Source organism: Perca flavescens, chromosome 8 (assembly GCF_004354835.1).
Source record: "Perca flavescens isolate YP-PL-M2 chromosome 8, PFLA_1.0, whole genome shotgun sequence".
NCBI lineage: Eukaryota > Metazoa > Chordata > Actinopteri > Perciformes > Percidae > Perca > Perca flavescens.
In genome coordinates, this window is record NC_041338.1 from 24,011,288 (window position 1) to 24,027,072 (window position 15,785).

The window sequence follows — 15,785 nt, forward strand, 5'->3', positions numbered from 1 at the left end:
TAAGTAGATACAAGTGGAATCAGAATGCATTCGTAATACTATACAATGCCAATGTGTCTGTAGTATGAAAATATGTACTCAATCAGAATATAAGAAATGGCCTACCAATCACACAACTTGGACTGCAACATAAACTTCATAATGGGCTTTATGTACTAAAAAATAAATAAAATAAAAAATAAGAAAAATATATACGTATATATATATATATATATATATATATATTTTAGCAAAGTCTAAAAACATTTATTTGGCAAACAACAGACAATACAGTAACAGGTAGTGAAGGTATGTTTTCCTCAAAACTTCAGGCAGAAAAGTTGCCTTAAAGCAGCATTGTTATTCCTCAATCCTCTACCATGTCCCAGTGTTTCCCAGCAGACGGGCTGGGCTTCTTTTCCACAGTCCACCCTTTTCCAAATCCTATAAATAGCAGCTGTTTCAGAGGGCAGAACAATAGTCTGCAGGCTTTTCCAGTCACACATTCCTGGCACCAGTCCGAGCCGTCTCCGCCCACTGCCTGTTATACAGTACCTGACTCATGTCCCTGCACATCTACTGTATGTAAACAGTGCTGCAAACACACACACACGCACGCACGCACGCACGCACGCACGCACACACACACACACACACACACACACACACACACACACACACACACACACACACACACACACACACACACACACACACACACACACACACACACACACACACACACATTTCTGCACTACATTTTCAATCCGACTATTCTTGTTCTCAGAAACTCAGAAACTGATCTAAACAGACTAGTTTATTACAATAATTAGAGAACTGTATACATGTATTAATGGATGGTATACAGGTGTAGCATCTGTGGGGTTACAAGATAATTAAAGGGACAAGCATCTCTTTTTAAAATCATTGTTGCATTTTGTCTTTAATCAGTAGTGATACAGCAAACAGGAAACATGGAGAAAGAGAGAGAGGATATGGTTAAACTGCTCAAAACTCATCCACGTATGGGGAGGGGTTAGGGGTTAACGGTGACACAGATTCATTTTAAAGCTCCTACACACATGTAGTCTGGCACCCACACAGGTGTTTCACTTGCCTGATGGACCTCAATCTTCTCAGAACTGTGTGGCTTCAGTTGAACTTTTCTTGTGTAAAACATAATTATTGAATAATATGTAATTTAGCTTTGGCATTAATGTATCTTGAACATTCAGAACATATATGCAAACAAACAAACACACACACACACACACACACACACTCACAAACACACAGGTAGCTGTTGCAGCTGTGTAGGTTACGGGGTCTTCGAACCATTAATCTTTCAAACAATTTGAAACTAACATGTGGCTTAGACCACCCTATAGATTTACATTTCTCATAATGTTGTTCCTTTAGCTTTTAATATTTACATACTTCTCTCAGTTTTGGCACATCAGCGCTCGGTGGGATTTTACTGTAAGACTGAAACCCAGTTTGTCTGATTCAAGCTTCGACTCTAAAACTGTCAGCTTGAGTGTCAACATTTCGCCTTCGCTTCCAGCAGGCTGAATGTAGGAAGCAACATGCAGAAGCGTAGGAAGGATTTCTGTGTGGGAGGGAGGGAGCATCTACGATTGATGACCATTTTGCATTGGACATCTGCCAAAAACTCAGTCAGAGAATGAGGGGACCACCCTGAATCATAGTTGACAGTTAAATCATGCAGCGATCATTTATAGTTTTTATTGTGGGTTCATGTGTCTAAGGAAGTGAGACAGAGTCAGTTTCAGGTCCTCTGGGTTCACAATACAAGTGGAACTATGGGTCATGGAAATTAATATTATATAATTTTATTGTAGAACTATCACAGGATCATTCTAATATTGATATGTACATTTTTTTTTACTATGCTACAGTAATCACTGTCACAGGGTTTAATCATTCACTCTGTTGAATCAAATGTCTTTTGTGTTGTACAATAGAGGAAAATGTTACAATGTTTAAAAAATATATTTTGTCATGTATTTAAGATCTCAAAAAGTAGCTTTCTATGTTTTGTTTATTCATAAGAACTAAAATGGCATATTAATATGATTTATTAGAAACAATAATGGATTTATTCTCTCGACTAGACTATTATTATGTAGTCTCATTAACTGTATGTTGTATCATTTTATAAAACGTTAGTACGTAACTAGTATTTAGGGCTGCAAGCAAGGCTGTAGTACTTGAGTCCGGACTCGGATTTGAGTCGTGCTTGTTCAGAAAACAGGTATTAGTTTAATTAAAAATCCATCTAGAACAGGCATTGAAATTGGTCGCCTGGTTTACATCTGGCTGCATCATATTCCTCAATCATCAGGCTTCAGTCATTTTCATTTTGGCCACAGACACAATGTCAGGGACCACTTTGTACTATGAATTCTTCAGGACAAGTAATAACTTCAAGAATGGGAACATTTCCATTTTATATTTAAAGTAAATAATATCGCTTAATTTGATCCTATAATGTTTTATTGCACTTGCTTTTTCCTTATTACAAATAATAAAGCAAAATTATCATCTTAATAGAAGATATACTGACTCTCACATCACATCATAAATGATGAACAGGTAAGTAAATGGTCTTGAAGAGGATTCTTTTTTTTCTGTCTCGGTATTGACTGTCTCTCATTTGGACTCCGTCTTGACTTGGACTCAAAGTTGTTTGGGCTCGGTCTTGAACCTCTTTGGACTCAGTCTTGACTCAGTCTCGACTAGTCCTGGTCTTGGACTTGACAAAGGTGGACTTGACTACAGCCCTGGCTGCAAGTAATGATTATTTTCTTTATCAATTAATCGAAAGCCAGAAAATAATAAAAAAATATGCATCACAAATGTCTTAAAGGGATACGCCACCGGTTGTTGAAATAGGGCTTATCATGGTCTGAGGGTGATAAGCCCTATTTCAACAAACAGTGGCGTATTCCTTTAATTTGTCTTTTTCGTCTGAGCGACAGTCCACAACTGAAAAAAATATGTGGTTTACAATCTAACTATAAATCGAGGACTCTCTGTGTGTGCATATGTGGGTATATGTGTGTGTGTGTGTGTGTGACATCTTGTTTGTGAGAATTTAAGTAAAAAAATACTGGGAACCAAGCAATCGGCTCGTTCCGAACAGGCACGCATTTCCTCAAAATATACAAAATAGCAAACCCTTACATTGGAGAAGCCACATAGGGAAATAGAGCACTAATCAATTCAGCTGTAATATAATAGCATTGATTGGAAATAGCTAAAACCATATAAACCATTTTACATGTCACTGTGGTGTTTAGACGTGTTTTAAAATGTTCAGTTTGGTTCAAAAACACATTTCACACTTCATCAATTACCTCCTCTCATCTCCTTGACCTTCCCATGTCCTCATGTTGCTGCTTCCAAGACTGGACAAAAAGCTGTGCATAAAACCCTTGCAGCCTTTACACAAGATTTGTTTATAATCCTGTGCAGTTCCACCCCATCATCATCACATTATGTGGTTACATTACATCATAACCATCGCAATACCTCATCGTAGACATGCTAACAACATGAAAAGCCAATAGTAAATGTTGGAAACATCACAGCCCCTGCTTCAACAACGCGCTGTTAAAGAGCAAGAGCTGCAATGATTAGTCAATTAATCAAATTGTTGAGTGATTGGGTTTAATTGGCAACTATTATGAGAATTTAATTTAATTGTTTTGGAAAATATGCTCATTCACTTTCTTGCCAGTTAAGAAGTGAAGATTGATATCACTCTCATGTCTAGAGCCATGCTAGCTGTTTTTTTCCCAGTCTTTGTCCAATCTTCTCATCAAACTCTTGACAAGAAAGCAAACAAGCGTATTTCCCAAAATGTCAAATTATTCCTTGAGAGAACATTGATAGTTCCAGCTTTAAAATGTGTGTGATAAATGTGTGTTGTTCTTGTCCTAACATTATAGTAAATTAAACATCTTTGGGTTTGGGATGGTTGATACATTTAACTATTTGCTGACATTTTATAAACCAAATGATTAATCAAGAAAATAAGATGAATCAATAATGAAAATAATCTATAGTTGCAGCCCTAATTGCTTTTACTGCCTGAACACAAACTATTTATTGTTTTGTTTTTCTATTGTCACTCATTGTTATGTTTGACTTGTTGGAGATACTTAGGGGTAATTAGGGGTTCTTTAAAAATACAATATAGTTATAATAGTTAGAAAGACTTTATGGATGGAGGATACATCTAATAGATAATCCAAAAATATTCAGTTTATAAAAACACAGAAAACCAGCACATTCGTACATTAGAGAAGCCTGAACAAGAGAATGTTTACCATATGTATTTTGATAAATGAATCGATTGTTAGAACATTTTGTGTTATTGACTTATCGATTTAGCGTCTATTCTCAGCTAGTTTCATCTCATTCTCTAAAACAATCCTTAGTTGCAGCCCTGAGACTCAACAATTATCCCAATCAGCCCCACAGATTATAATCCCTGTAGATTTATTGTGGGGGAAATTATACATCACAAAATGGCAGTGAGTCACTTTAAACACCACACACACACACACACACACACACACACACACACACACACACACACACACACACACACACACACACACACACACACACACACACACACACACACACACACACACACACACACACACACACACACACACGGGGTCCCACAGGACTACTGCAGTGATTTTTCAAGTCAGAGGCAAGTTGAGCAGATTTGAGATGCTGCCTGCTACACAGCGCCTCTAGGGCCGTGCGTGCATGTGCTGACAGAGGAGGAGAGTAGTAGAGAGAGGTGGGAGCGCAGAGACAGAGAGCAGAGCAGTCATTGTGCGTGAAGGACCCTGACAGTCCGGAGCGGCAGGAGTTGGAAGAGAGGAAGAAGACGCCTGTAAACAGTACCTTCACCTGCAGCTGAAACACACAAAACCCCGCGGCGAAAACATGCAATTTGACAGAAATTCGCGCGTGGTTTAACGTTACTTGTGCCTCTGCAAACACCTTCAGGAGGGAGTTCACATGTTTCTGTAGGCTACGTTGACGAAGAGGCAATGTTTAGGCGCAGACTACCGGCAGAGCCCCGCGGAGTTTGGACGTGTGTTTCGTAGCTTGTCACATGTATGAAGACTATTTACTGAATCAGGAGAAACCGCAACAAGAAGCACCGCGAATGTAGTCTCAGGGTGGAAAGCGAAACACTGTACCTGCCAGTGTCTTCCCGCGGTCATCTTCCTGCGTTTTTCGGATTCTCGCAGTACTGTGTGGGTAAAGTAAAGGGAGGATGCAGGTGAAGAAGCACCGGGACTCGGACCGGAGCGGCGGGGACATGCTAGAAGGAGACGGCCTCCGCAAAAACTCCTCATGCTTCTCAAATATCAAGATATTCTTGATATCGGAATGCGCCCTCATGTTGGCTCAGGGCACCGTTGGAGCATACCTGGTGAGTGCAACACAAGCCGAGCTCATGCGGGATTCACACTGTCACTGAGACCCTGCTACTGTAAGACATACTTGCGTTATCCGGGGGGGGTTCTGCTGCCCTGCACGCTTTGGACTAACGTTAAATCAGTGATTCACAACCTTTTTGGTCTGAGATCCCCCCCACAGCCCTGTCAGATGAACTCCCATACCCCTTCATTAATTCCCAATGTACGTTATGTTCCAAATGTAGCTATAGCTAGCTGGCTAGCTACCACTATTTTTAACTGAACTGTCAATATTAAGGTTGGTTTGGTCAGCAATAGTACTACTAACGTTACTAACTTGGAGTGAAGCTGCATGTTTCAACCATATATCAATTCACGTTACTTTAAGCTCTTTTAGCTAACGTTAGCTAACTATTTCAGCCGTTGGCTGGCTAGCTATTTTAACCGTTTCTCCATTACTTTAGCCAATCATTCGAATTGGTTAACGTTAATCATTACTTTTAACTAGTTATTTCTTATTCTTTACTTTTAGCTAACTCTTTCAACCGCTAGTTAGCTAGCTAACTACAGTGGTGCTCATAAGTTTATGAACCCATGCTAAAGTTGACTAAAAAGAGGAATAAAAGAAATCCTCTTTTGGAAATTGATCTTAATGCCTTAATTAAAAACATTAGGAAAAATCCAACCTTTTAAGGACACCAGTTTTCTTTGTGAATGAATAATGTATCTAAATAAATAAATGTTATTCCTTAAAATACAGGGCCATACACTCCTATGTTAAATTCCCATAGAGGCAGGGAGATTTTTAAAGGCCAGTTATTTCATGGATCCAGGATACTATGCATCCTGATAAAGTTTCCTTGGCCTTTGGAATTAAAATAGCCCCACATCATCACATACCCTTCACCATACCTAGAGATTGGCATGGGGTACTTTCCATAAAAATTATCTCTCAATGCAAATCAAACCAGCTATTAGGCTAACTGAAATAAAACCATGCCAATCTCTAGGTATGGTGAAGGTTATGTGATAATATGGAGCTATTTTATTTTATACAAATATTTTTAATTAAGGCATTAAGATCAATTTCCAAAAGATAATTTTTTTATTTTCCTCTTTTTAGTCAACTTTAGTATGGGTTCATAAACTTATGAGCACCACTGTATTTCAACTTTTAGCTATTTTAACTGTTTCTCCTTTACTTTAGCTAGCTAGCTAATCATTCAAACTGTTTAACTTTAGCTACTTTTAACTAGCTAGCTAGTTATTTTGATCATTCATTCATTACTTTTAGCTAGAAGTCTGTGCTCGCTTGCAAACTCGTTTTCAGACACTCTTGCATAACTGCAACATGTAGCTAGCTAGCTAGTGTTCAGTGTGACATTTGGTTTCATGTTAATATGTGGATATATTCTTACAATCAAATCATAACTTAAATTTCTTCAAATACTCTGCAATCCTTCCACGTACCCGCTGGCAACTGCAGAAGTATCCCCTTGGGTACACATACTCTTGGTTGGGAATCACTGGACTAAATGACATGTAGCAGAGCAATGACAGGACATAAACCTCTCTGCTGCACAGTAAAGTACAGTCTGCAGGACATATTTCATGCTGTTCAACGGTACCTTGTATGTTATAGCTGTGAGAAAATTGAAATGCTGCTTTTGCCATGATGTCTAATTTATCTTTTTATCACAATTCAAACTGGGCCCTTTTTTAATCAACCATGCAGCAGTAACTAAAGCTTGACTTTAAAGCTCTGCCTAGCATTGATAATGACTTAGTCTTATGTTTAGGAAGGCAGTCTTTGGCTGATTTTTACCCAAAATGTCATTCAAGGTCAAGGACCCCCCTTCCATCCCTGTTATTTCCTGACTTTTACTCCCTCTTTCACTTTCACTATTAATCACACTGATAAAGAAATAAGGATTTTAATACCTTGTCTCTTCTCATAAAACCTCAAAATGTCATCAGGATGCAGTAGCAATGAAAACCTCTAAACACAGAAAGATCTGAACTTGTGCAGAGACTCTAATATAGATTTTGTGGGACGAAGCTCCCCAAAGTGCTCCAAAATATTCCTCAAAGCGTCCCAGAGGAGTGTAACCGCTTCAGGCAGCCACTCTGAACATTTAGTTTCGACATAAGCAATGTTTATTCTTCAAGAATCACATGTTTCCTCGGGCTGCTCACAATTAATAGTCTAAACCCTGAATGCCTTGGCCATATTTGGAGTGGAACATCTTATCTTCTCTGTTAGTGGACCTGCTGAGCATCAAGCATCTCGCAGCTCAGAGCAGCAACAGCACTTCTGTGCAACTCAGAGTCAGTTAGGATGATGTCCTAAAGCGGACTTCTTTTTTATCATTTATTTCTAATAAAACCGGCATTACAATAGTTCTGCTTTCTATGGCACATAAGCTTTGGACACCTGTTCAAACAGTTTGAACAATAAACCAGGTGTGGTTTGGAATTATTTACTCACGAAAACACATGGTGCTTTTCTGGCCTACTTTGTTGGTCAACACAACAGAGCTAATTAATACAGAGCTTTATTTACATACTGTGGAGACAATCTGGTGATTGAATGATGGGACTAAAGAGTGCTTGCTGGCAGTAAGGGTACCAAACTCAACTATCATGGCCCCCTGTGCTTTCTCTGAGCTGCTTATTGTAAAAGGCATTTAGCAGCCTGACTGCAAGTAAACACGCATTGACCTGCACAGGCAAATACCACAGAAGTACAGACTTGAGTGTCATTGTTTCATGATTCATTTTGGTTTTTCTCAGTTCTCAGAAATTCACTTTGCTATTTTTACAGTTTTTGTGTAAGTGATAGTGAATTAATGGACAGATCTTTTTCCGCAGTTGGTAACTTGGTCTCATGGACTTAACGGTTATTGTCCTTATTGATTAATCTGCAGAATATTTTGAGTAATGGAATAAATCATTTTGTGTATACATGTCAAAAAGTTAGGGGGGAAATGGCAATCACTACTTCCCTGAGCCCAAGCTGACGTATTCAGATGTCTTTTTTTTGTCTGACTAGAAGTCTTAAACCCAAAGTTATTTAGTTTATTATGACAAAGAGAAGCAGCAAATCTTAAGAAATTGCTGGTTCTACACAATTTACAAGCTGTCTCATTTTACCCAATAATTAAGCTACAGGGACACGTGTATTGTTCCCACTTTTCTTGGAGTAACGCCATCAGATTGTAATTGCAGGAGTAGTTGATAATGCAACATCTACACTACTACGTCTTGGATAAAAAACAAATATCTTTTGCTACGTTTACGCCTCGCAGCCACAATACTGCAGCTTTTCTAAGCCCTTTAAAATGGAGACATTTGGAAACACTGCTGCCCCCATTTTGGTTAGAAAACTCCGGGGTTGCTATGCATTCAGGAATGCACGTCAGTCAGTCTTATCAGTTAGGTAGGCTTACATACCTTTTTAATAACCGTTCACCTCGTCGTCAGTCCAAGCAAATAAATCCCGGGTCTTACTTTTCGCCATTGTTCTTTCTCCAAAATATTTTCTATATTTTCAATTTATACAGCCATGATTTTCAACCGTAGAGTAATGCAAGACAATCTGCTACACACCCAGAGTGTGCGTGCCCAGTGTGCACTAATGGTCATGGGATATGGGTTGTCAGATGTGTAAATATGGACGGAGATTAGTTCTGCTACTGCAGCTAATACTCTTGTGTGGACGGAGATCGTTTTTGTTTCAAAACGGCGCTTAAAAATGAAAACGTAGATGTAAGCCCTGGGGAGCTCTGTTTGTGATTTCTGTGTATGCAGCACCTGAGGCTCTAAGCTTGGTTATAGTAACACCTGATAAGAACCTATTCTTCTGACACTTCAGAGCTCGAGCTGCAAAGTGCAACTAACACCTGAACTGTGTTCGTCTCAGCTGAGCAAACCTGTCAAACTGCAGTCGCACTGAATCAGCTGAGCTTTGGAAGGAGGGAGAGGCCCAAATAGTTTAAAATAGGGCTGGGCGATATGGTTGAAAACTGTATCACGATATAAGTTTTTCATATCGGTTGATATTGATAATTATTGATATTTTTTATGACCTATTTAAAATAAGGACCAGGAGAAAAATATATTAGATTTAAACATTTTTATTTTAAACTTAACCCTGCTCTGATTATAATCCCCTCAGTTAAAAAGCAGAAATGTCAACACAACCATGGAAAACACTCAAATAATTAAAATGTAAACAGGTCTAAAATCACAATGAACACTTAACAATTATCTCTTAACATTAAGGTGCAAAATTAAAGAATAAGTAAGAAATGCTTAATAAAGTGTCATAAAATAGTGCAAAGTGTTAGCTAAATATAAGAAACCTGAGAAGGAACTATTTTCTGCAGGTTTAGTGCTAGGTTGGTAACTTGGCTTCTGGACAGTGCTCAGCATGTCTGCCTCCGTTATTTCTTTGTAGCGTTTAGTAAGGCGCTGATGCAGAGTACCTCTCCATGGCGGTCTGCTGCTTGTGCCGTGTTGCAGCAGCAGATGTTGTTGGACGTTGATGGCGAATACGGCTGTGCTCGAAAGTGTGAGCGCGGCTAAAGTGGTAAAACAAGTTTATGGTATTACCAGTGTTGGTCTGACGACATTGGTCTGACTACGGTCAGACTTATAAAATCCCCAAAACTGCCATACTGACTTTTTCTGTTTTATCAACGATTTTCTCGCTCGCTGCGGCACTCACTTTCCACTCCACGCCGGTTCTGTTATTGAAGAACACGAGACAGCGATGTGGCGCAACCAAACTATACTGTTACATGATTGGCTGTTAGTGTCACTCCCCACGTTGCTAGGTTGCCAGAGAGTGAGGGCCTTTGTTCATGCAACCAAACTTGATTCACAACCTCTTGTTTCTTCCAAGGGGGTAAGCTTCGCTTCAGAACGCGAACCTCCGATGGCGCCATTTTGTTGCTACGAAGCGATCACCTCTTGTTAGCATTACACTGACCGCCATTTTTTTTTTACGTCAATTGACTGCGAATAACTTTACATCTGAAGCATTTAAAGACTCTATTTGTCCATTGTTTATTTCTAAAGAAACACGACAATGTATAAAAGGCTCCATTACCTTGTACCTCACGTTATAGCTCCGTAGCAGACGTTTTTGTAAAAATAAGCTAACTATTGTGTCATAACCAAGTGACTTACTGTCGCACAGTAGAGGAATTACCGTATAGTACAGGAGAAGCTCGCAGGCAGTTTCGACTTACATTAGCTGTTTAGGTTTAATTACTAATGTTAACTAGCATGTTAGTTAGCAATAATTAGCCTGTGCTTATGTTATCTCCTTACATATACCTACGCTCTCTGTCTCTGTAAGATTGGAAATGATTGAGATTTCTCATGTCACAGCTACAGGAAGACTTACAACTTTCAGACACGTTGCTCACGTCACATTTACGTTGTCTCTGTCAGTTGGAGGCTGCGCAGTAAAGCAAGAGATCACCGGAAAAGTGCTTCTAATAGCCTTCACTGGTCTCCGTCCAGAGCAACGTGGTCTATTGGTCCATTATATACTGTCTATGGTTTCTTCTGATGAAGAAAAACAAGTTATATTTTCTATTGATATTGATTATGTGTGTATCGCGATACATATTGTTATCGTTTTATCGCCCAGCCCTAGTTTAAAAACAACATTGGCATTTTAAAACCATATTACATATCATTATTAATAGCTGTGTTTCAATAAAGAGCATTCGTTTGCGCAGATATCACTTATTTAGTCGTTTTATTTTTCATTAATTAAATTTATGCTGAGATGTCAAATAATTCAGGTTAATATACAGACATAAATCAAAACATACAACACCCAGGCAATTTATTATTGCTGTGTCAGCCTTGGGACTTTTTTATTACCTAGCACACAGGTGTAGCCATTAACAGAATACCTGACGTCAGGTGCCCTTAAGAAAATGGCAAAAGTTAAAAAATCCAATGTGACGAGTGTTTTTTAAATTCAAACATTTTTAGTGTTAAGGATAATTTTTTATTTTTATTTATCCTTTATTTTACCAGGTGATGTCCCATTGAGATAGTCAAATCTCTTTTACAAGGGAGCCCTGGAGAGAGTAATAATAGGCAGTTTATTCATATAAACCGAATGCACATGGCTAACACTACAGATGTAGCTTATTTTAGACACAAATAAAAGAACTCTTTAAAATAGCTAATTCCGAGCAATTAAAGTATCTTTAGCTAACCTTCAGTCAACCTGTAGTAAGTTACACCTCATAAAACTGAATGGAAATTCTTCTAAAGAGCCAAGGCTTCAGTTAAAAATGTCAGCTGTGCTTTTACAAATAGCACAATTTCAGTACTTCTACGTCAGTGCTAAACCTTAATGTGCTGAAGTAAATGTCAGCATTTAGCTGCTTTTTTGCTGCTTGCTGAAAATACAGACCCTGTCAGTACATCCTGGAGGAAAAAAAAGTCTGGAAGATTCCTCGTGCTCAGACATGACTCGTTCTTCTGTTAAGTGATGGGATGTCACACAGCATGACGAGGTTTGTTTTGTTGCCATGCAACAGATTAAACATTTCCACAGTTTGAGTTCTCTGGAGAAAATGTGGCTGTGACCACACTGACCAGTATGTAATCCACTCGATTTTTCCTGTATAATTTAGGCTGCCTGTTTAAATCAGAGTGGAAGTGCATAAACATGTTGAACCTGGAGACGAGGGCTTAACTCAGTGTTTCCACTGCTGAGCTGAGAGCAGAAGCGTTCAATCACTCCGCTCAATCAGGCCTCCCTTAACGAGATGGGATGTGATCGGATTGGATGATGTCTTTGCTCCCTCTGCTATACTTTGTTGCAGTGTCACAGTCTATGCAGAGCTGAAGCTAGTGTCAACAGGTTATTGGGTCCTGGCATCGTTTTTAACAACTGGATGAGACAACGTTACAGACACATGCCAGCTGGGCGGAGCCAGCCATGTGTAAATGCAGCACATCTAGTGTGTTTTCCTTTTGTGAGAAAGGGCCACCAGAGGGGCATAGACATCATGACTCATTCTGAAGTTTGCTATCTACTCAACGTCACCCAAAGGACTCTTGCTCAAACCGCTCCAATCAACCAAGATGTCACTGCAGCTGTGTTCAGAGCAGCTGCAAGAACGACTTGCTGTCACTTCTGCTTCATAAAAGTCACAAAGGACAACATTTTTTCTTTTTTTTTTTCTCCTATGACAAAGCAAAAAGGCTCTCCAGTCAATGTTTGTTGTCTTTGTTTGACAATGGCATCTCATTTACTCGCCTGTTGTGTATTAAATATTGTTACAAAGGGGACAGATTGTAGAGAATGGTGATAAAGGAAAGTGTTTGGATAGAATTTATAGAAACAGATCATATTTTATTAGTAGGGACCGAAGGGTCCTCTCTGCTTCAGGACAGATTGTAGTATCGGTCAATTAGTACAAACCTAAAACTTTAGAACATCACTTTCCTGTTCATCACCAGATTTGGTGTGTTGATTGCAAAAAGAAGACAGTATTTAAAATGTCTCTGATGTCAAAAGTGGATAATACATGCTGAATGCAACAGAAAATGGGGCGGGGGGGACCCCAAAAAAAGAGACAACTCTGTTACTAATAAATACTTTTGATCAGTCACCACTACATTTGGCCTCATGGAGCATAATTGAGCATGGTTACATTTTCCACCGAAAAAACGCAAGTTGGTTCATCATGCAGTGCCAGTGTCACTTTTTTCAGAAAAGGGATGTTTGTTTTGGCAGGATCCCGTCACACTTTGGGGTAATGGAAAATTCTGATGCCCTTTCAAGGACAGTTTGGGACAGATCTGAAAATAGCTTCACAACTGTTTCAAATGTGATGCTGTGGTTCACATGGCACAGAGAGACTGTTCCCACATATCACAAGCAAACACATTCCTGGTCTGCTTTAAAACCGATTTCATTATAAAGTCTTTGACTTTGAAATATCATGATGAACTCAGTGTTTAACATCTGCGATCTGCAAATAAATATTTTCCTATATTATTTAAACTGTGACAACTACAGTTAACAAACCAAACTGGGCTAACCAACCATTTTGCTGCATTTGCTTCAGCTGGAAGTTGCTGGTAGGCTCTAGCTCTTGTTGAGGACAGCTTGAGAAAGAGAGAGAAGTTTGTGATGAGCTGTTCCCACTGAAGCTACATGTTGCTGTGGCCAGCTAATCAGAAACAGAGGCCTGTTTCCAGGGAGGAGCCACAGTGTGAGACATCTGAGCAGCTTGTTATTCATATATTCCAATGGAAAGGCATAGTTTAAAACTGATGATGAAAATGCACTGATCACAATGCGACCGCGCTTTACATTCCAATAGTACAATGAATTGTCTGTTTCAGTTGGTCACATTAGATTCCCACATCCTTGGTTTTGTATTTGTGCTACCTTTTGGCTGCATCCAGCATCATTCTCATGAGCCTGGTTTGATTTTGTGTCCTTTTTCTTTTGTAGGTGAGTGTGCTGACCACCCTGGAGCGGCGGTTCAACCTGCAAAGTGCTGACGTAGGAGTGATAGCCAGCAGCTTTGAGATAGGCAACCTGGCTCTGATTCTGTTTGTCAGCTACTTTGGGGCCAAAGCACATCGGCCCCGTCTGATCGGCTGTGGGGGCATCGTCATGGCGCTCGGCGCCCTTCTCTCTGCTCTGCCTGAGTTTCTAACTAAGCAGTATCAGATAGAGGAAATGTGGAGGACTGACATGGGTCGGGATGTTTGCTCCAACTCCAGCAGCACAGATGTTCAGTTGGCTGAGGACGTGGTATGCGGCAAAAGGGCCAACACCAACATGATGTACCTGCTGCTGATTGGAGCTCAGGTCCTGCTGGGGATCGGAGCCACACCGGTGCAGCCCCTGGGGGTGTCCTACATCGATGATCACGTGAAGAAGAAAGACTCATCACTCTATATAGGTGAGCCACATTCATAAAACTGTGTGAACAAAATTAGGGCTGCAACTAACAATTGTTTGAAAAATTGTGAAAAATGTCCCTGTCAAAGTGTTTTCCAAAGTCCAAGAAGACGTCCTCAAATGTCTTGTTTTGACCACAACTCAAAGATTTAGTTTACTGTCCTAGTGAGAGAAACTAGTGAAGAAAACTAGAAAATATTCACCTAGTTGCCGATTAATTTAATAGTTGACAACTAATCAATTAATCTTAGCAGGCTCTAAACAAAATGTTAAAAATCCAGATTGTACCAAATTCGTTAGAAAAAAGGGTAAAAATCAAAGTCTGTTGAAGGAAGGTTAGAGAATCTCTGGCTGAATTAAATTGCTGTTCGAAATAAGCAGTGTCTAAAGAAACGGATGATTATCACACTGGAAATTAAAAATATATTTGCTGCACCACACTAATTTCCCAAGGCATCTAAAACTGGTATAGTGGAAAGACGGCCATGAACGTGTGTGTTCATCAGGTGCAATGTTTGCACACTTTGAGTCAACACAGTGTATGTGTGCTCTTCTGCTGCACACCATATCCCTTTGTTCCAAGCACAGGCCTGTTCATGTGAGTGCCAGGTGAGCAGATCTTGGAGCTTTTTAATCTCCATTACAGCCGTTTCACTGGCAAAGAGGCCAGATGCAGGTTAAATGTATCTGCTTTGCGTAATCCTCTCTCAAAGGCAAGATGCTGCTGATCTGGCTTCTTTGAGGTTTAAAGGTGCATTCAAAGTGCTTTCTGTGCAAAGTTCTGAATACACAATGACTGTTTAGGGATATGTATTTGCTGTGATATGTACATTTAGCCATTTCAGAATGCAGAAGGAAGCTTTAATGCTTGGCTAATTAAGCCATGGATGATTTTCACTTTTTCTGCAAATCCATATCAGAAATTTTACAGGAACAACCAGCCAGTGAAATATGCTACAGTGCTAATAAATATGTATTCGGGCAACATATGTTGACGGGAGTTTAACATTTTGGGAAATACACTTTCTTGCCAAGAGTTGAATGAGAAGATTGATACCACTCTCCAGACATCAGAGGGTATCAGTCTTCTCATCTAGATTTTGCCAAGATTTTAATGTGTGAGCAGAACTGCATACTCATTCAAAGTTTATCTCATGTCACAGAAACCACTGAGAGTGAATCGTATGTTTTGGATGTTATCATACTGTCGGTGATGTGTCGGCGTTTTTGTGCCTGTGCTGCCTGCTCTTATTCCCCCCCCACCCCCCCTGCTGTCTGAAGCTCTGTGCCCCACAGTTGCATGTAAAAAGGCAGCCGCCGGTAAACAATATCACTATATTTAATTTATTATTATTTTATAAAACTTCCCTCAA

General features: G+C 39.6%; 1 protein-coding gene across 2 annotated transcripts in view; it reads left to right on the forward strand.

Annotated features, from left to right (window-relative positions):
* slco3a1a (solute carrier organic anion transporter family member 3A1a) overlaps positions 1-15,785 on the forward strand; it is a 57,066-nt gene that overhangs the window by 9,875 nt on the left and 31,406 nt on the right. The window contains exons 1-2 of one of the 2 annotated variants that reach the window (XM_028586191.1): positions 4,715-5,467; positions 13,957-14,413. In XM_028586191.1, coding sequence (XP_028441992.1) covers positions 5,309-5,467; positions 13,957-14,413 — 616 coding nt within the window. In that variant the 5' untranslated portion in view covers positions 4,715-5,308. Of the gene's footprint in view, positions 1-4,714; positions 5,468-13,956; positions 14,414-15,785 lie in introns of those variants that run through there. The other variant, XM_028586193.1, reaches the window with a different exon arrangement.